Consider the following 22,138-nt stretch of genomic DNA (forward strand, 5'->3'; position numbering starts at 1 on the left):
TTTGCGCAGAGGGGACCCCTCCTTCACAGTCAGAGCAGAGCGACGGGTCCTTCTGCCCACATGGTAATCTAACCTTACATCTAGAACATGTCAAATATTTTGCTGTAGGGCCTATTCCTTTATCTGTCATTTTCACAAAGGAAAGGCACACCCAACACACAGACTTGAGTTTAGAGATTGAGAGAGACAGTGAAGAAAACAAGTAATCAACTATTCTAAAATAAAAGTTGTACTTGTATTTTGTGTGAAACAACAATGTGATAGAATTGGCAAGTAGGTGAACCACAATATAACCCCTACTAGCCCACTTTGTAATCAGAGCAAATACAGTAAATAGATTTAAATAAATCAGATACTTAGCCCTCAGGCCAAACAGGGTAGAAGTCCAACAGCAGTGTACTGGTGTCTGCTCCCTCTGATCTGTCTCCTTTCCCGGGCTTCTCCTTGGCGCCAGAAGACCGGGCTAGCCCAATTGTGCAGGAGAGCAGGGGAGCTCTATGTCTTAGCTCCCCCTTCCCCCTACGATAATGCTGTCTATCTTTTTTTTTTATTTATTTAATTTAACCTTACATTTAGAGCATGTAAAATATTTAGCTATAGGGCCTTTTCCCTTATCTGACATTTTATAAGGAAAAGCACACCAAACACACTAGATAAAGATATATTGAGAGGCAGAGCCAGCAACAAGTAACCAACTAATCTGTAATAAAAGTTGTACTTGTATGTGTGTAACAGACAGTGTAATATTTATGCAAGTAAGAAAACACAATATAATCCTTACTAGGCTCCTTCTTCAAACCACAAAATAAGTTCCTTCCCGGGCTTCTCTGGTGCCAGAGGACCGGACTGTACCACTTGTGCTGAAGAGCAGGGGAGCTCTATGATAGTTCCCCCTCTTGCAGCCTTCTGTCTCTTTTTTTTTTTTTAAAAAAAGAACTTATCTTTCTGGCAGAGTTGTGGAGACCCCTTTGAAGAGGTCTCCTGCAGCAGTATATTCCCCGTCCTATATTCCTGAGGGGGGATCTTGGTATGGCCCCCGCTCTCTCTCTCCTTCCTCCTGCGCACCTCCGCGGGCCGATGACTCCATCATGGCCGCCGGCAAGGTAATCCGATAAGCGGTGCTCTATGCCAGTCTGGCAGCGCTGGTTATCGGGGGAGCCTCCAAGAGTGACAGCGGTCCGGGAGACCGCTTGTCACTCTGTCACTATGCTTTCTGGGAGTGTGCTCTCTATAGTAGAACACACTCCCAGCTCTGCCCTAAGCTAACTAATCTAAAAAATAAAGAAAATTAACGTTATTAAAAATAAAATAAAAGAAAAAACTAGCCATTCCTAAAACTTGCCCAACTCCTTTGGGCACCTAAAGAAAAAAACTGACAGGAAGAGGAAGAGGCAGGGGGATTGTAGAGGGGAGGGGTCTGTCAGCAGTGCTAAAGATTAACTAGCTAGGTGCCAACTCCCGTGCTCCCCTCCACAACCCATGGTAAGCAGTGTCCCCCAGACTGGATGAAAGAGAAAAATTGCTTAATTGTTTGGAGACTCTGAACATATTATGCTCCTATCATGTATGCGGCAGTTACTCCACTGGGCATTATAGTAGGAAGACTTAGCAAACTGTAGAATGGCAGAAAAAGGGCACAAAAGAAAAATGATACAGAATGAGCTACAGCCATGGTTCTGTGCTCCCAATGCTATGAGAGAGAAGACAACAAACACATATAATGGAAACATTAACATCACTGGTCCAATGGTTTCCACATGGAGAGATATAGTATACATGCTAGGAAGCTTGAACCCTTTACATGGTATCTATACAGTGTATAGATATTTACACTGTACCTTTTTGCATGTCACTTGGTGCGTTGAAGACTTTCCTTCTCTTCTCTTGCAACTGAACCTGAAATTTTATCTCCACTACCTAATAAAACAAACAAGGTGAATCAGCTTGAAGCTCCTTACATTACACAGCAAGATAAAAACAGGGTTACAACACTTATCAATAACCATTGCGGCTCGAGTCCCACAACAGTTAGACACAATCAAAAGAGCAACACCACATTACAATATACATTTTTGCTTTGCTGCAGCACCACTTAGGAAAATAATTAACTAATGCCCCCCTCCTAATCAGAGGCCAAGAAAAATGACTGCATGTATTACACAAATCAATAAAAATCACCATCTTTAAATGGCGACAAATACAGGGTTTAAGCGGGAGGACCAATCACAAGCTACAATGATTGTACTTCCAGGTCACAAGCTGTAACCTTGCCCTAGTAGCTCCAGGTAAAACGTCTGCACAGCCACTTGGGTTCAAGCTAGGGAGAGTGAACCCTTTTAGTGTCAGGCTCCTCCACCCAACCCCAATTTAGCAGTGTACCCCAGATAGGTGGAAGAGGCAGAAGAGAGAGTTTTGCAGAGAATCAAACATAAGCATGGGAGATGACAACTATCCAATGTGTGAATGGCTGCATCCAGTGGGATGATGATGATGACTGGAGGTGAGCAACTACTCATTTTCACTTAGTACAATAGTAATGTGCCACTGATAAAACGTCACAAACACAAGTGCTTCACAATAAACAACTTCTGCATAGTGCAATACACAACTGTCAAAAAAAACATTTAAAATTGTAGTCATATTGTTATTTATTGCTGTTTCTGCTATAAAGTTGTAAATGTATAAGTAGATTTCAACACACAGAAAATAATTTAAACTTGTGCTGCATACCCCAGCAAATCCAGTGTTCCCCATGAATGAAAAAGAAACAAATTAGAAACAGATGTAGCCACCAGCCTTACCTGCTGAATATTGGCCCAGAAGTGCTGGATCTCTCGAGCCGCTATCCATGCAATGCGCCTCAGTCTGTCTTCACCCTCCTTCTTGGCCCTGGCATTTTTCTGTTCTTTCTCTAGTAAATGTCTTGCAGCTGTCCTGGCCATCTGCAGATACACACAAATCTTACTTTATTATAAAACCTAAACAAATACATGACCCCTAATTGTTAAAGAAGGAGGGATCATTGCTGTTCCCCTGAAAAATAAAAACAAAATAATACAGACCACAAAAAAATGCTTTTAATTTTCAAGGTGGGTTTGAAAACTGAAGAGCTGATGCTTTGCTTGTGGTGGCATTGTGTAGTAATTAATGCTTTCCTGCATGTGTGTCACCCACGAAAAACTCATATGTCCTCTGCTAAGGTGAAAGGGAGCCATGAATCAGCTCTCCCCAATAACCTATTACCAAGTCTACCATCATTGCAGGCATTTCCCGGTTTCTCTTGCAACCCCAAAGTTAAAAAAGTTCTGCATGGAGCATAGATTGTTAACTTAACTGATCAGCTGCCTGTGAGCTAAATGAAAGGGTTCCAAAACACTTTGCTGGAACCAGATGCTGTTCCAGATGGCCATGCCATTTTGACAGGAAGAATGTGTCAGGCTACAGTGTAGCTAGGCAGGTTGTAGATCATCACGTGGGGGCCTGCAGGTGGCTAAGAACAAATATCTGTAAACAAATAAGATTTTATCTACTTTACATTACCTTCTTAGCACTTGCAATTTTCCACAGCCTTTCTTGGGCAAAGTCAGCAGCTATCCACTGCATCTCTTCCAACAGGTAATTCCAGTGTGACTTTGGTCTAGAGGGCTCCATCAGCCTTGGTAGCCTCTTCAAGGACCAAAGGCCTTCTTTTCGAAGTTCTGTGATTCGCTGATGGATCTGGTTTTCCTGCAAGACAAAGAGGAGTCCATTATTTCCATTTCTGAACAGGCTGCAGGTGGGTATCCAAGGCTGCATCATAATGAGATGGCTATCTCAGGACAGATATATATCTCCATCATTCAGCTCCGAGATCAAGCAATCTAATAGGTGAAATAGTATTCGCACTGAACAATATTACATATTAACATAAAGCAGCCAATGGGTGCTTAGCAAATATTCAAAATGAAGGACCCAAAGAGAAGGGAACTTAAGGAGTGTGTCAAAAAATGTTACAATTCCCACATTAAGCTTCATTAACCCCTTTTTCAGTAATTGGCCATTTCTAAACACTTATTTATCTAATAACAAAAAAAAAAAAAACAGCCACGTGTTTCGGTTATTATTTGTTTGCTTTTTTTTTTTATTTAAGGCCCACACTTATATGTATTATACATCTCAAATGTCTTATACATTTTCATTTTTAATAGGTCTTTTTACAAAGTAAAGCACTGCATTTACCTGTTCTAGCGGTTTGGACACTTCCTGAGGAAGGTCCTCTGTAACTGTCGCTAGACTCGGAGAATCCTGAGTTGCTGAATGTAAAGGTGACTTTGATGTAGAAGGAGACAGCACTTTGCTACCCCCAGGGGACAACATCCTCTTGGGTGAGACGCTTGATGGAAAGAGGACAGAGTCTGAAATGCCAACTGGTGTGGTGGGTGAAGAAGGAGCTGGAGCTGTGGATTTTCCAGCATCAGAGCCTAACTTAGATGATGAAGCCTGTCAGAATACCAGATAAATATACAGTCACTGGAATGCACACTGAAATGTTATTTAGCGATTCTTCAACAAGCAATGATCTATTCTTTAACAAGACAAGACAGCTATTCATTTTAAAACAAAAATAAAGAGGACGGCATAATCATTTAAAAAGAAAGAAAATAAAGGTCTTCATAATATTAAAACAGAGGTAACTATGAAGAAACAAAAGAAAGAGAGCAAGAGTTTTATAGGAAAGTTATGAATTTCAGGAATCATACAGGAATTGCTACACCATTCATCATCATCATCATCATTTATTTATATAGCGCCACTAATTCCGCAGCGCTGTACAGAGAACTCACTCACATCAGTCCCTGTCCCATTGGGGCTTACAGTCTAAATTCCCTAACATACATACACACAGACAGAGAGAGACACACACAGACAGACAGACACAGTCTAGGGTCAATTTGTTAGCAGCCAATTAAGCTACCAGTATGTTTTTGGAGTGTGGGAGGAAACTGGAGCACCCAGAGGAAACCCACGCAAACACGGGGAGAACATACAAACTCCTCGCAGATTAACCCATGGTCGGGAATTGAACTCATGACCCCAGTGCTGTGAGGCAGCAGTGCTAACCACTTAGCCACTGTGCTGCCCACACCATTTTGTCATTTATAGTTATTGTCAATTTATTGTCACTCAAGTCTGTGTTATTTCTATAAATAAAATATACATTTTGCCTCTGTATACTGAAATCAATATGCTTTACATTATATTTTACACATACCAGTTGCGAGGTAGTTATCAAGGAAGACGATTGGCTTAACAGCTTGTCTTGGGGCTGCTGGGAAATTTGGCTTTGGGTAGATTGTAGGATGGGAATGCTGAAAGCCTGTGGATTCCCTTTCAGGGATGGAGAGTCAGCAAGTAGCTGCTGCTGAGCAAGATTCATTGTAGGGAGCACAGAAGGGATTGGAATTCTAGGAGCCTGAGTTCTGCTTGACAATTGCAAGCTGGCAGTATTTGGCACCAGAGAAACCTTTGCTGGGTCACTTTGTCGGTTACCAAGAGAAGCAGACTGTTGCAAGGGTGGCATCCCCACAGCAGTACAGACAGAACCTGTGTGAAGACCATAACAAAACACAAGATCATCAGAGTATCGAACATCCTTATATTACTTCTGTTCAACAAGATATCAGCAGAGGAAGAACAACAATTATTCTCACATCATTTACCAATATAGTAGCCAGGCCAGAAAATAAATAAAAAACAGAAGGGGCAGAGGGTTATAGGACAGAGAGGACCCTGCCTCTTAGGACTGGAAAATGACCTATTGTCTGTGTTCTCGCCAGGAAATACAGAACTACCTATCCCATGATAAACCCTTCTAAAAATAAACTACAGAATTACAGTTTGTGTCTTATTACTAATAACAATGCCTTTTTGCCCAATTCCAGTAACCAGGGTGACTAAAAACAATGCACCCTGGAGACAGTACACTGCCCTTTCTGCACCAGAGACAGACTGTGGACATTAGTGGTTCATGCATGTGCACTGGAGATGGGACTGCAGTCTGATCCTGGCATGTAGCCTCAAAGACCCAATGCTCAGCGATGTACACTGCTATTATTACGCCTGTTACTGAAAACGCTCATGCACAACAGTCCAGTGTCCCCATAACCAGAGCTCACTATAGGAGTGACATTTTGTGTGTGGTTTACAGGTTGAAGTGTAATTATTTTATGACAAGAAGATGTGACATCTAGTAGTTTGTTTTTTTTTCTAGAGGTCCAGGGAAGCATGTAAACATTTTGTGGGGGAACAGACTAGTACAATCATGTTTGCTACATAGAAAGATTATATGCTGGGCACCAGCTGGCAGTGTGTGTTATGTTATAAGCGTAAGCTGCATATAAATTATGCTGGCCATTTAAACGGTTTTCAAGCAATATTTTGCTGCTCATTATAGGGCAGAGGTGCTCTAACTCAGTCCTCAAGCGGTACCAACAGTTCATATCTTCAGGATTTCTTTAATCACGCACAGGCGAAGGCAATATATTTATCTGGATCAGTAATTACTTCACCGGTTTCTACAGACAGAAATCCTGAAAACATCACCTATTGGCAGCTGTGGTTGAGCCACGCAGATATTGCTGGCGGAATGGACCAAAAAAAAAAAAAAAAAGGTATAATTTTTTTGCAGCAAATTGCAAAAATACTAGTGCACTCATTTAAATGGATTATTATTATTATTATTATTATTATCGTTTATTTGTTAGGCGCCACAAGGTTTCCGCAGCGCCGAACATGGTACAAACAGTAGACTATACAGGGTAAAACAGTACAGGACAGTAAACACAAAGTACCAGTACTTCAAAAACTCCAAGCAGGCAGATACAGTAGAGACGGAGCAGAAGAACAGGTATGGAGACAGGAGGGAAGAGGGCCCTGCTCATTCGAGCTTACATCCTAAGGGAGGGTAAACAAAGTCAGGCACAAAAGGGAGCCAGTGAAGCAACGGGGAGAGAGGAAAGGAGCCAGGGGAGAAACAGAAGGGTGAGTGGTTAAGTGGATGGTTGGTAGGCCTTAAGGAACAGGTGAGTTTTAAGTGCCCGCTTGAAGGAGCACAGATTGGGTGAGAGACGAATGGAGCGAGGGAGGTCGTTCCAGTGAAGGGGTGCAGCACGGGAGAAGTCTTGGATTCTAGAGTGGGAAGAGGTGATCAGAGTGGAGGAGAGGCGGCGATCATTGGCCGAGCGCAGGGAGCGGGCGGGAGTGTGAATGGAGAGGAGGCTAGAGATGTAAGGGGCAGTAGACTGAGAGAGAGCCTTGTAAGTGGTGGTGAGGAGTTTGAAAAGGATTCTGTAGGGGAAGGGGAGCCAGTGTAAGGAAAGACAGAGAGGGGAGGCAGAGGAGGAGCGGCGTGAGAGGAAGATGAGTCTTGCAGCCGCATTGAGTATAGAGCGGAGGGGGGAGAGACGGGAGTGGGGGAGGCCAGTAAGGAGGAGGTTGCAGTAGTCGAGACGGGAGATGATGAGGGCATGGATGATAGTTTTGGTGGCATCTTGAGAGAGGAAGGGACGGATGCGGGCAATGTTACGGAGTTGGAAGCGACAGGCTTGGGCAAGGGATTGAATGTGGGGGGCAAAAGAGAGAGAGGAGTCGAGAGTGACACCTAGGCAGCGGAGTTGGGTGACAGAGGAGATAGTGGAGTTGTTAACAACGATAGAGAGGTCATGGTGAGAAGGGAGCCTGGGTGGGGGAAAGACAATGAGTTCGGTTTTGGAGATGTTAATTTTAAGAAAGCGAGAGGACATCCAGGATGAGATGGCTGAGAGGCAGTCAGTTACACGAGAGAGGAGGGAGGAGGAAAGATCAGGAGAAGAGATGTAGAGTTGAATATCATCAGCATATAGGTGATACTGAAGACCGAAAGAGGAGATGAGAGCCCCAAGGGAGGAAGTATAGAGCGAAAAGAGTAAAGGGCCAAGAACAGAGCCCTGAGGGACTCCAACAGGGAGAGGGGAGGGGGTGGAGGAAGAACCAGACGTGGATACGGAGAAGGAGCGATTAGCAAGGTATGAGGTGAACCAGGCATGGACAGAGCCAGAGAGGCCGAGTGAAAGAAGAGTTTGCAGTAGGAGGGGATGGTCCACGGTGTCGAAGGCTGCGGAGAGGTCAAGGAGGATGAGTATGGAGTAGTGACCCTTGGATTTGGCTGATAGGAGATCATCGGTAACTTTAGCCAGGGCTGTTTCAGTGGAGTGGAGGGGGCGGTAGCCGGATTGGAGAGGGTCAAGGAGGGAGTTGTCAGAGAGGTGTCTGGTGAGGCGGCTGCAGACAATCCGCTCAAGTAATTTGGAGGCATATGGGAGAAGAGAGATAGGGCGGTAGTTAGCAAGAGAGGTGGGGTCAAGATTGGGTTTCTTAAGGATAGGGGAGATAAGAGCATGTTTGAATGAGGATGGGACAACGCCAGAGGAGAGTGATAGGTTGAAGAGGTGTGCGAGGTAGGAGCAGGCAGTAGGAGAGAGAGAGCGAAGGAGGTGGGAGGGGATGGGATCAAGAGGACAGGTAGAGGGTGGAGAGGAAAGAATAAGGGAGCGAACTTCTTCACCTGATGTGGGGATGAAGGAGGACCACAGCTGGTTAATGGCGGGAGGTGAAGCGGTGATGGGGGGAGAGTGGTGGGAGGAGGAGATGTTGCGTCTGATGGCTTCAATTTTGGAGGAGAAAAAGGAGGCGAAGTCAGACGCAGAGAGGGAAGGCGGGACAGTGGGAGGGGGGGGGAGAGGAGGGAGTTGAATGTGGCAAAGAGGCGGCAGGGGTTGGAGGACTGAGAAGAGATGAGCGACTTGAAGAAGGATTGTTTAGCGAGGGACAGGGCAGAGCAGAAAGAGGAGAGGATGAATTTGAAGTGAAGGAAGTCAGCCAGGGAACGAGATTTCCTCCAGAGGCGTTCAGCTGTACGAGAGCACTTTTGGAGGGAGCGGGTGAGTTTGGAGTGCCAGGGTTGGGGAGTAAGGCGACGACGGCGGATAGAAGAGGCCGGGGCGACGGTGTCCAGGGCAGTAGTGAGGGATTGGTTGTAGAGAGAGGACGCCTGATCTGGGCAGGCCAGAGAGGGAAGGGGTGATAGGAGAGTTTCAAGAGAGGCAGAGAAGGAGATGGGGTCAATAGCGTCAAGGTTGCGCCTGGTGAGGGTGGCTTTAGGCGAGGTGGGAGAAGGGGAGGAGGACAGAGAGAAGGAGAGGAGATGGTGGTCAGAGAGTGGGAAGGGAGAGTTGGAGAAGTCAGAGAGATCACAGAGGTTAGAGAAGACAAGGTCGAGGGAGTGACCAAGACAGTGGGTAGGGGAGGAGGTCCACTGAGTGAGGCCAAGGGAGGAGGAAAGAGTGAGAAGTTTTATGGTGGCAGGGTCAGTACAGTTGTCAACAGGGATGTTGAAGTCACCCAGTATAATGGAGAGCAGGTCAGAGGAAAGATAGTGGGGGAGCCAGGCGGCGAAGTTGTCGAGAAAAAGAGAGGTAGGGCCAGGGGGACGGTAGATGACGGAGACACGGAGGTGGATGGGGGAGAAGAGCCGAATGGAGTGGACTTCAAAGGAGGAGAAGGAGAGGGAAGGTAGAGTAGGTATGACCCGAAAAGTGCAGTTAGGGGATAGGAGGAGGCCCACTCCCCCTCCTGGACGCTCGTCTGGTCTGGTGGAGTGGGTGAAAGAGAGGCCCCCATAGGAGAGAGCGGCAGGAGAGGCAGTATCAGAAGAAGTGAGCCAGGTTTCAGTTATGGCAAGAAGATTAAGAGAGTTAGAGATGAAGAGGTCGTGAATGGAGGACAGTTTGTTACAGACAGACCTAGAGTTCCAGAGGGCACACGAAAAAGGGAGGGACGAAGAAGAGGAGATATGGATGAGATTGTCAGGGTTGATGGAGCGAGGGGGGGGTGAGAGATAGGATAGAGAGATATGGGCCCTTGGCGGGGGCTGGGGGAGAGGATGGGTATAGGAAAGGAGCGAGGCGGCATGATGACAGACAGGGGAATAAGAGAACGGCTGGAGGAAGCGGGGAGGAGAGGGGGAGAAGTACAGAGAGGAGGGCAGCGGTAGGGAGTCCGAAGTGGAACAGATCAAATTAGAAGCGGAGACAAAGCAGTGAAACCAATGAAAGCAATGTGGACAATGTAAAAGGAGAAGAGCAGTGGCAGAGCAATAACAATGTGAAGTGGAGGAGAATGAAATCACGATCAAGCGGTGTAGACAATGTAAAGTGGGGAACAAAAATAAAGGTGGAATAAATAAAATAAATAAATAGATAACTTAAATAGATAGGCGGTGGGGTGAAATGAATGAGATATAATAATGATCACGATTTAAGCAGTGACGACAATGTACAGTGGGGAACAGTAGAATAAAGGTGAAATAAATAAAATAAATAGAATAAATAGATTAACTTAAGTAGATTGAAGTCACGATCTAAGCGGTGTAGACAATGTACTGTGGGGAACAATAAAATAAGGTGGAGTAAATAAAATAAATGGATTAGCTTAAATAGATTGGTGGTGTGGTGAGCAATGAGGACAATGTACAGTGGGGAACAATAAAATAAAGGTGGAATAAATAAAATAAATGGATAGGTGGTATGGTGAAGTGAATGAAAAAACACAGTGAAATGAATGAAAATACAATCTAAGCAATGGAGAGTGGGTAATACTAAAATGAAAAGTGGGAAAAATAGATAAAAATTAAAATAAATAAATGGATTAATAAATGAATATAAAATATATATATATATATATATATATATATATATATATATATATATATATATATATATATATATATTATATAAATGAATATAAATATATATAAAGAATATATAAATGAAATAAATGAATATAAATGTAGTTGGGCATCTTCTTTAAAGGGTACCAATATACAAACTGTGAAAGCAAAAATTCACTGGGATGGACCAATATTCATGAATTGCAGCATATCAATTCACCAGGAATGTCACATGAATGTTAGTCAAAATGCCACACTGGTTCATAGAGAACTGACTGGCTGCATACAAACATGGTCCATCATACAACACCGATTATATTACACATCTGACCTTACCTATCTTACCAGGTGTTGGTTGCTGAACTGCTCCACGCATCACATTTGGTGACTGGGATCCAGAATTGGTGGAATCTGAAAGTTGCTTTTGTGTTATATCTAAATTATATTAAAAAAAAAAAGTTAGGTATGTAACGAAAACAATACATCAAGAAAATCGAATACCAAAATACACAGTTCTTCCAAGTAAACCCCAGCCGTATTACACAGATGTTTAAAAAAAAAACAAAAACAAAACATAGGAGACTTATATACACACACACACACACACACACACACACACACACACTACATGATTGTTGTTACAAGAATATTATATATTACCAATTGAAGTTTCCCTTTGTGTACAGGAATCCTGGGTTTCCATGGCAACTGGGATTTCGAACACTGGGCTAGCAGGAGAATCCATAGACTAAAAAGGAAAATACAGACACATGAGTCTTGGAAAATAAATATGTATAAATTGACAGTATAGGTCTCCAATTATTACTGCTTAACCTAATAATTTTATTATTCAGCATAAAATATAAACATTTTCAAAAAAGGTTTTCTTTGAGAGAAAAGCTAGAACACTTCAGGTGAGAAAAATTATAAAGAATTAAGAAACCCGCCAACCCAATCTAGGAGCCAGCAGGATTGTATAAATTAGAAGAGAGAGGATGCACTGACATCAACAGAAATGACTCCCAAAAGTAAAAACAACAGTGGAATTTGTACATCTCATGTTTGACAGATGGTTTGTCCAAAAGATATGAAGCTGCAGGAATGCACAGTGCATTTATTTGCCTCATACATTCATAGGTTCATTCGCAGTTTCTGGTTTAGGGAATGCCAACGCTCACCATGACCTTTTACGGGATTGCCGTACGAGAGGAGAATGCGCATACCAAAAAAAAAGAGAGACCAATGCCCTGACAACTACCATGTCTGGACCACCTCCTTAAATTTCACCTTTTCAACTGAACTCGAAAAATACAAATCAGAGCCACATTTACATCTTAAACAAGGCAATCTGTAATGGTACATTGGTTCTTTTCTTATTTTATTACATCAATACACTTTCTTTGATAAGCAAAAAAAAAAAAAAAGACACAAGTCAATCTGTCCTGCCTGAATCATGCCTCCATGGTTCCCAATGAAAGTATAGACCAATGTCCAATCTTTGGCACCTTTGACAACATGTAAAAATGAAGTTGTTTTGTGAAAGCAAAAAAGCTCCGAAACCATCCACTGAACTAGGAGTGCCCCCAACCCACCCAGAATGCATACTGCACAATCGCCGACGCTCATTTAAACACCTCATCCCACAACACAAAAATGGGATTTTTATACTCACGATAAATCCTTTTCTCCGATTCCATCTGGGGGACACTGCTACCATGGGGTTGTAGTGGGGAGGGAGGGAGTTGGCACTTAACTAGTTAACTTCTTACTTGTGACCTGCTGACAGACTCCTCCACTCTGCAACCCTCCCTGTAGCTCCTCAGTGTAATTCTAAAGCCCCAAGGCACGGGAGAAAAAAAAACAAAGACCAAACAGCAGAGGGAGCGAACGCAGTGTCCCCCAGATGGAATCAGAGAAAAGGATTTATTGTGAGTATAAAAATCCCATTTTCTCTTTCATCCTATCTGGGGGACACTGCTACCATGAGGACTTACAAAAGCAGTGCCCCTAAGGGAGGGGCCACTGATTGCCCGCCGAGACCCCATTTCACGCGGCCCAAGAAGCTACCACTGACTGGGTGGAAAGGGCAGTAATGCGACTGGGCACAGATCGGTTTGGACTGATGTAAGCATACCTAATAGTTGAAATAAGCCATCTGGAAATGCTCTGCTTAGAAGCAGGCCATCCACGTTTATGGGGATCATATAGTACAAACAGAGAATTTGAATGTCTAATGCGTGCAGTTCGATGAACATATATGCGTAATGCCCTGACGGCATCCAAAAGCTCCGTCCAGTTATCTCCGGAAGTACAATTTCCTGGTTTAAGTGAAACCCCGATACCACCTTAGGTTGAAAAGACGGAACAGTACGGAACAGCCCTATCATCATGGAAAACCACATATGGTTCCCTGCATGAAAGAGCCCCAAGTTCCGATACTCTACGAGCTGAGGCGATTGCCAGCAGAAAAACCCCCTTCCATGTTAAGATTAGACGAGGAAGATTAAAAGTCGCAGTATTGCGATCTCTACTCTCACACCAATGAATGTAGGTTCGCCAAATCCTGTGGTAGATACGAGCAGAAACAGGTTTCCTCGCCTGCAAAAGAGTGTTCACCACCTTGGAAGAGAACATTTTTGACCTCCAGAGGGCGGCCTTAACAGTCATGCTGTTAAAGCCATACGAGGAAGGTCCTGGTGTCGAAACGGACCCTGAAGGAGAAGGTCTTCGCGTAGAGGCAACCGAAACCCCTGACCGACCGCCATGGACAGAATTGTCTGTGAACCAGACCCTGCACGCCCATCCGGCCGCCACTAGTATTACTGACAGACCTCCCTGCCTGACCCTCTTGAGAAGGCGTGGAAAAACTGGGCTTGGGAGAAATAAGTATCCCAACCTGTACTCCCAGCGCATTGCCATAACATCTACATTCACCGCCAGGAGTCCCTGGCCCTGGAGCAGAGCCTGGGAACCTGACGGTTGTGTCTCAACGCCATTAGGTCCAGATCCGGCAAACACCTGCGAACAAGCATTTGGAAGACATCCGGATGCAGAGACCAGTCTCTTGGCAAAACTTAGTGTCGACTTAGGAAGATTGCTTCTAAGTTTAGCACACCTGGGATGAATACTGCTGAGAGCGAGGGAACCAATAGTTCCGCCCATTTCAGAATCTGATAAGCCACTTGCATTGCCCTGGAACTTTTGGTTCCCCCCTATTTGGGGACGTATGCCACTGCTGTGGCATTGTCAGATTGGAGGCAAACTAGAAATCCCTGAAGAGCCTGAGCCCCTCTCAGTGCCATTAACATAGCCTTCAACTCCAGAATGTTTATTGAAAGCGCAGCTTCTGCTTGTGACCAGAGACCCTGGAGGCAAAGATGAAGGGTCACCGTCCCCCAGGCATGAAGACTGGGGTCCGATTATCCAGGACACTGGAGCAAACATCCTCCCGACAATCAAATAGTCCCGAATTCTCCACCAGTGAAAGGACGACCGGGTCTCCCGAGACAGACGCACTGGTTGGGAGTCCAATCTGAGAGGAGACCCTAAGCACCTCGTTAGAAGATTTAACTGAAACAGTCTGGAGTGGAATCTTCCCTAAGGGATAGTCTCGAATTTCGAGACCATCTTCCCTAGGAGCATGGAGGGACTGCGTTGAGACAAGGCCCGGGTCGTCAAGATCTGAATGGATCGGGCTTTGTCTTCGGAAAGGAACACCTTCTATTCTCCATGATAAGACCCAAGAATGTCATCCTTTGGCAAGGAATTAACTGGGACTTGTTTAGCTCTAAGATCCAGCCGTGAGACTCTAACACCCTGATTGTGAGATCCAGATGTGGACTCAAAAGATGAGAGGATGCCGCCTTAAAGAGAAGATCGTCCAGATAGGGCACTATTATGAACCCCCTGGAACGAAGACAACTGGCAATCACCGACATGACCTTTGTAAAAACTCTTAGCGTTGACAAGAGACCAAGTGGAAGCGCCCTGAAATGGTAGTGGGAGGCTCCTATCGTGCAACGAAGTAGGGACCGATGTCCCTCCCATATTGAAATGTGCAAGTAGGCATCCCGAATATCTATGGACGCCAGGAACTCTTCCGGTTCCAGGCCATTTATTACAGACCAAAGAGATTCCATGCAAAATCTTTCCACCCGCAGGTGTAAATTTAGGGACTTTAGATTCAGAATTGGGCAGAAGGAACCATCCGGTTTTGAGACCAAAAATAGGTTTGAGTAGAATCTCTTGTGTCTCTGTACTTCCGGAACTGCACAAATGACCCCTGCGGAAAGAAGAGAAGCGACGCAATCTAAATCTCGCCTGAGAAATTATATTATCCAGCTCTGAGCCAAACAGTACTGATCACAAATAAGGAAGGGCCCTAAAGGAACGCTTTTACTCTGCATTGGCTTCCCAGGATCTAAGCCAAAGGGTTCGTCTTGCTGCCACCGCTGAGCCAGACACAGCTGAAGACATTGAGGCTGCATTTTGAGTTGCCTCATATAAATAGCCTGATGCCTCTTTAAGGTGCAGCGCCAGGGGGAGAAGGTCGGATTCCTGAAGCGCTGCCGGAAGCTGGTCAGCCCAGGACTCCATGGCCCTGGCAACCCATGCCGAGGATAACATAGGTCTAAAAGAAGTTCCTGTAGCTACATAGATGGATTTTAAAAATCCTTTCACTTTCCTGTCAGTAGTGTCCTGAAGGGAAGCTGAGCCCGGGACTGGCAAAGCGGTGTGACGCTCCAGGCGTGCTACCGGAGTGTCAACCCTTGGTACTTGTTCCCAACATCCTCCAACTGTAGAGGGTACAATGCCATTAATATTTTAGGAACTACTACTACTCCCCTACAGGGGCCCCCTGGGAAACAATAGAGGATGAAGGGCCAGCGGTTGCTAGGTCTGTCCCATCATTAACCTGTTGTTGGAGTACCGCTGAAACTGTAACCCCCCCCCCCTCCTGTCGAGGTAAAAGGAGAGCTCGCAGACAGCACTGTAGTCTCCGCCTGACAGGTGAGAAGCTGCACCAGAGTGTCCATCAACTGTGTCTGCGATACTGCACACCCTGGTTCTTCCGTTAACAACGAAATACTGCCATGGGCCTGGGCCTGCGCCCCCTGGGACCCTGCCTCATAATCTACGCAGAGCGTTCCCAGGTCCTGCTGAACATTTGGCAACTTTACCTTGCATTTTGAGCAAGCAAAGTATTTTGCTTTTGGTGCTTTCCGTTTATCAGACATTATAAAAGGAATAACAGTCACAGAATAGATTATACAGAGACTGTTAGCAATTATGCAACACAAGAAACAAGATTATGAAAGATACTATCTAATCTCTGACCATCAGTCAAAAGATGTATCTTGAAATATATTGTATGATATTGTATTGTGTTCCAGCCAACTATGAGATGCACCAATTTTCTCTAGAATATGCTGCTATCCAACAATGAATATCAAATATCAATACTGCATTAGTAAAAATATACACACATAGTTGTACTTAGCCTTCCTAGACTAGTACAACTCTACAGCAGGAGAGGAGTCTCGATCAGCAGTGAAGCAGAAGCTGGAAGTGTACGTGTACTTTTCCCGGGCAGATCTTAGGAGATAACATTGCACCCCCTTCTGTGTGGGGAGAGGGAGCTCTCTCATCTAGCTGCATTCCTCTAGTTCAGCTGTCGCTCTCTTAGCCCTAATGTGTGACACTTCCATAATTTAAGTGCACCATTGGGTCTGCTGCCGTATATCAATAGTTTATGTAGTTGTTTACCTAAATCCCCCTCCCCCACTTTCTGAAGGGTAAACTTGGTAGCGGCCATAAGATAGCGGGCGTCATCGCTCCAAATCGCAGCGCTCTACACCCGCAGGTACCAACAAGTGTGACAATAATGCCGTTGTCGCAGTCTCACACTCTCGATATCCACGTTGAGAGTGAGAGCCTCCCGCCCCCTACACAGCCTGCGGCTTCTCAATCATTTTTATTTTTTTTAACACAGTATGCGGATCCTAATCGCACACTAAGCAGACTGTGATTTAACGATGTAAAAACAAGAGACGGGTAAGAAAAGAAAATAAACCCTACTACACTATGCCAGCAGTAATAAAGTAAGCCCAACTCCTCTACACTGAGGGGCTAAAAGGGGTTGCAGAGAAGAGGGGTCTGTCAGCAGGTCACAAGTAACAAGTTAACTAGTTAAGTGCCAACTCCATCACGCTCCACTACAACCCCATGGTAGCAGTGTCCCTTAGATAGGATGAAAGAGAAATGTTGTTTTTGCATTGAGGTGCAGTACTGGGGCTAGCTCCCATTCAGCAAAGTATACCCTAATTCTCTACACTTTCATTCCATTAGGAGACAAATGTTGCACATTTCTGTGTTCTATCCCATCTTGTCATGTTAGACGAGATGGGCACAATATTACTAGAATAGGCACAAAGCTTTATTTGCATTGCAGGAATGCATTTCTGCAGTTGTATAAGTGACCATTAATGTTTTGTACAGACTGTACTCACAGCTTTTTAATGATAATTTTTATGATTGGACTACTGGTGTATAGTCGATAGCTGAGCAATATTTTTACCCAAGTTAATATTATCATCATCATCATCATTTATTTGTTAGGCGCCACAAGGTATCCGCAGCGCCGCACACCGTACTAACAGTAGACTATACAGGGTGAAACCATACAGAACAATGAACAAAAAGTACCAATACTTCAGAAACTCCGGCCAGTCATATGCAGTAAAGACGGAGCGGAAGAACAGGTATGGAGACAGGAGGGGAGGGGGGCCCTGCTCATACGAGCTTACATCCTAAGGGAGGGTAAACAGACCAGGCACAAGAGGAGCCAGTTGAGGCAAGAGGAGAGAATGGAGGACGAGCCAGGGGAGGATTTAGGCCCCGCCCCCTTTCTGATTCCCAAGGCTGCCGGCGGCTGCACAGTATGTGCAGGTCCGCTCGGCAGTGAGTGTGCTGCCCCGCTGCTCTGATTGTGTTTAAAACACAATCAGAGCAGCCGGGCAGCACACTGTCACTGCCGAACGGACCTGCACAGTGTGCAGCTGTCGGCAGCTAGCCCCTGCTAGACGGATGGAACGAGGGAGGTCGTTCAAGAGAAGGGGGGCTGCACGGGAAAAAGTCTTGGATTCTGGAGTGGGAAGAGGTGATAAGAGTGGAGGAGAGGCAGCGGTCGTTGGCCGAGCGCAGGGGGCGGGCAGGAGTGTGAATGGAGGTTAGAGATATAAGGGGCAGTAGAGTTGGAGAGAGCCTTGTAAGTGGTGGGCACCTATCATTCATGTTAGGATGTCAGTATATGTTGGACTTATACGGATATATTTAAAATGCGGGTTTGAAACTGTGGAGTTGTTGCCTATAGCAACCAATAAAATTCTAGCTTTCATTTTGTAGAATGCACTAAATAAAATTATAACTAGAATATGATTGGTTGCTATAGCCAACGTCTCCACTTTTTTCAAACCCACAGTAAATAAACTCCAGTAAATATACCCCATAATGTTCATGTCTTTGTCTGAACATTTATATCTAAATAAACCATACTAAATGATAGCTTACATTTCCCCTGTAATATAAATGAAGGAGAAGCAGTTTTAGCTAAAAGAACATAACTATTAACACAATGTATAATACACAAGTACATTTCAGGAATGTATTTTGCTGAATATATCTAAGGAATTGAACATACGGGAAACACTTTTTTATATGCCTACCACAATGTAAGTTTTAAAAAGGAGACACCAAAAGACTACAAGACAGCTTTTGTTAGCTACAACATGTGAGTAACTTTACATAGATAATAACACACACACGCAAAGGAAGAAAGAAAAAAAAAAAAGGCAGCTACATTTTATCAGGCTACTGAAATGTCTAGGATAGATATGCGGACTACTTATGAACTGGTAAGGATTCCTCAAAGTACAGTTATACTACATTGTAGAGAGGCTAACTTAAGTACAAAACAGTCACTTCATACATAGTGCAAGGTAGAGGTATTGTGTAGTGATGACTTCACAATAGCACTATAGCTAAAATGGGTTTTAAACCAATAAAGCCCTAATGCATAGGGTACTACTACTGTAAAAGTGTGGTATTAGACACTCTCCAGCAGACACTGTTACAGAAGGAGCAATTTCTATGAAAATGGATCTAGCATCAAAACATTCTTAATATTTTTTTTATATAAAAAATAGGTCAAGGAATAAAAATTTGAGAGAACAAACTGAAAGCACCGGGTTTTTTTTCCAACTTGTACAAACTATTTCTGTACAATAATAATAATGTACAATTGAGACACACATTCGCAATTGAATCAATTTAAAAGTAATCTTTTTCAGAAACAACTAGTTCACACAACAGTTTGATCTGCCCACGTCCTGTAATTGGCCCAGTTCTTTAGCAGTGCATCTTGAGTAAAGCAATTTTTGGCACAATGGGCTAGATTTACTAAGCTGCGGGTTTGAAAAAGTGGGGATTCTAGCTTTCATTTATTTAGTGCTTTCTACAAAATGACAGCTAGAATCTGATCGGTTGCTATAGGCAACATCCCCACTTTTTCAAACCCGCAGCTTAGTAAATCTAGCCCAATGTATACAAAACAAAAAAAACTGTGTTTTTCTATGCTGCTTTCACCCATAAATAAGCATAGAAAGACAGCATGTGCTGTATGCAAATGCCATGACTCTACTTTACAGCCAGATAGGCTCCCAGAGTCAAAGGATTATCAGCCCACCCCAACAGCTTATTTAAAGCTGCGCTATCACATACAGAGTACGCAAAACATTACAGTTACACCTCCATGATCAATGCAACTTTTTCTCTGTCATCTGAGGTTACCCACACAGTTGCAATTGAACACCGGGCTGTGCAGGGTCAGTGGGGCATCTGCCCCTCGGGATGGTCCTATAGTTGGCTACTTTGGGCTGGGTCATCTGCATTTTTTCATTTAAAATGTTCGTAATAGGCTGCCAAGTATTGCCCCCTGGGGCTGTGTGATGTTTTGCATGGGGGGTGTAAGCAGGAGCACCAAAGAGAGGCCACAATCTCAGACATTAAGGCCTCTCATTTATCATACCGCTCAAACCAACGTTCATAAAAGTGTTGTAGAGAAATATTCACTTTAGGTGGTAGTGCGGCTTTAAACTATACTAAGGCACTATCACAGGAAATAGAATACTAAGGGGCATATTTAATTAGCGTTCGCTATTACGTGCAACTGCACTCTTCCTGTTACTGCAACTGCATATTTGCGTGCGCATCCCATTGGGTTGTGAAGGAAAATCCGCAATGTTGCGGTACCATATTGGCACTTTGTGCTGTATTCGCGATCGCCAGACCTACCTAATTAAGTATGTCCCAAAGAGTAGAGGACAGTTTTATGACAGTTTATAAATATGAGCAATAAGTTTACATTGAAATTATACTTTTATTTCAGTTGTACTATTGATGACAGGTTTTTCAGAATGAGATGTCAATTTTCAGCATCCATTACCACCTACAATAAGTCACATGCTTAAAGACAGTTCGGTGTCTAACTGATATCCACATATCATATTAGCCACTGAGTGTAATTCATATAAATGCATTATTAAAGTGGTCAATACATAATCCTAGCATTAATATTTACAACCAATTCAGATAAGCATTATAACACAAAGGTGCCATTACATTTGCACTAGCAGTGGCATATTATCAAAGCACGACTCTGATTAAATACATCAATGTCTGGCCATTCCATTAACTTGGTGGTTACCCCACCATCATTGTGCTTAGGCAAAGCAAGTGCTGTACACCGATGCTCTGCAATAAGGATCACTAAGAGGGTCTATAGAGTGGTCAAACGTGAGGCTCAAGAACAGGTGGCTCACAGGCCATCTTTTGTTTACTTGTTTGGAAAATCAAGTACAGCAGATCCCAACCATGTTTTCCTCTATCTGACATCTGCATAGAGAACATAATGAATCTTACCTGAGTAGCGATGACTAGAGAACTCTTTTCCACTTCTTCCTCTTCTAGATCCAAATCATTTTGTCTTAGAAATGCTTGCAATAAAATTGTAGGTTTCTTCCTGAATGTCAAGAAATCCATCATGTTGCCTTGATAGTGTTGTAGAAAGAACAACTCAATCAGATACTCCTTGAAATTTTCCTTTAGATTCTTTATATTTCTGCAATGATGTTCCAAGCATTGTTTTCTCAAACGAGCATCTTCAGCAGTTGCAGGTGGGATCTCGTCAAGCTTTTTAGCTTGCTTTTTTAAGGTACTGCTTACTATTGGAGTAAGAGAAAGGCTAGAGATTCCCTGAGGAGCAGTGGCTCGTGATGGACTTGTTGGAGTTTGTTGCGATGTTATCCCAAAAGCAGAAGCTCCAGTAACACCAGCTATCATTCCTCCAGAAGTCCTATCAAAGCTGAAGGTCCTGCCCAATTGCTGTCCATGGAGAACCTGCTGTTGCTGAATGAACTGTCCCTGTATAATACTGCTTATCTGTGTTGGTATATTTGTGGTTGTTATGTGGCTTGGAGTAGCCAATGTCTGTATACCAGCTCCAGTCGCCACAGTATTTTGTGATCCAAACTGATGCACGGAGCCAACAGTCTGTGAATTGGAGTGCAACAGAGTGCGTGTTTGTACTGGTGTGGACGTTCCAGATGGAAGATGCATTTGTGTGCCCGGTGTTATCTGAGTAATTCCAGATCCTTCCTGAAAAACAAAGTGCCCAGTACTGGAAGGACCCAGACTGAGCTGTCTCACCAACAATCCAGCATCTACAAAGCCATGAGTTGGGCTCTGGCTACACATTCCCAAACTAGCTCCAGCAGTTCCTGCTCGGACACCCTGTAATGATTGGATTGGCACAGCATTGGGTTGTGTGGGGCTCTGAGTCTGGACTTGTTGAGACATTGGGGAAGAAACCTGAATATAAGATGGAGAGCCATGTTCAAACCTCCTTGGCTGAGAACTGAATTGGAACCCAGGAGAGCCTGGACTTGTTATTGGCAGTGAGGTCAGAGTTATCTGTTGATTTCCTGCTACCACTTGTCCTACATTTTGTAGTGTAATGTTCACATTCTGTCCAGCAACAGGGTTGCGGCTCATTATGAGTTGCTGTATTTGATAACTGGATGACTGAGGTCCGGCAGAACTAATTGCAGGTGCAAATGTTGGGACAGGAGACTGAGAGGTATTCTTTTGAGTCCTTTGTTGGTCGCCATCATTCCCTGAACTGCTCTTAGGTGGCTGAGTTGGAGTATGAGTATCTTGGGGACTGTTACCATGGGGCATTATAACCCCACCCCCAAGCAAGGTTCTTTGTATGTAATCCTGAAAAAAATTAAGTTAAAAATATAAAATTACTGTCAGACCGTGAAAGAAATGAAGCAA

General features: G+C 44.0%; 1 protein-coding gene across 6 annotated transcripts in view; it reads right to left on the reverse strand.

The window, feature by feature from the left end:
* Positions 1-22,138, reverse strand: part of LOC142161533 (E1A-binding protein p400-like) — a 109,831-nt gene that overhangs the window by 84,742 nt on the left and 2,951 nt on the right. For 5 of the 6 annotated variants that reach the window (XM_075217276.1, XM_075217268.1, XM_075217243.1 and 2 more), the window contains exons 2-9: positions 20,723-22,078; positions 11,405-11,492; positions 11,081-11,179; positions 5,252-5,583; positions 4,219-4,479; positions 3,541-3,726; positions 2,802-2,942; positions 1,839-1,917 (exon numbers count right to left, since the gene is read on the reverse strand). In XM_075217276.1, coding sequence (XP_075073377.1) covers positions 1,839-1,917; positions 2,802-2,942; positions 3,541-3,726; positions 4,219-4,479; positions 5,252-5,583; positions 11,081-11,179; positions 11,405-11,492; positions 20,723-22,039 — 2,503 coding nt within the window. In that variant the 5' untranslated portion in view covers positions 22,040-22,078. The remainder of the gene's footprint in view (positions 1-1,838; positions 1,918-2,801; positions 2,943-3,540; positions 3,727-4,218; positions 4,480-5,251; positions 5,584-11,080; positions 11,180-11,404; positions 11,493-20,722; positions 22,079-22,138) is intronic. The other variant, XM_075217252.1, reaches the window with a different exon arrangement.

Source organism: Mixophyes fleayi, chromosome 1 (assembly GCF_038048845.1).
Source record: "Mixophyes fleayi isolate aMixFle1 chromosome 1, aMixFle1.hap1, whole genome shotgun sequence".
Lineage (NCBI taxonomy): Eukaryota > Metazoa > Chordata > Amphibia > Anura > Limnodynastidae > Mixophyes > Mixophyes fleayi.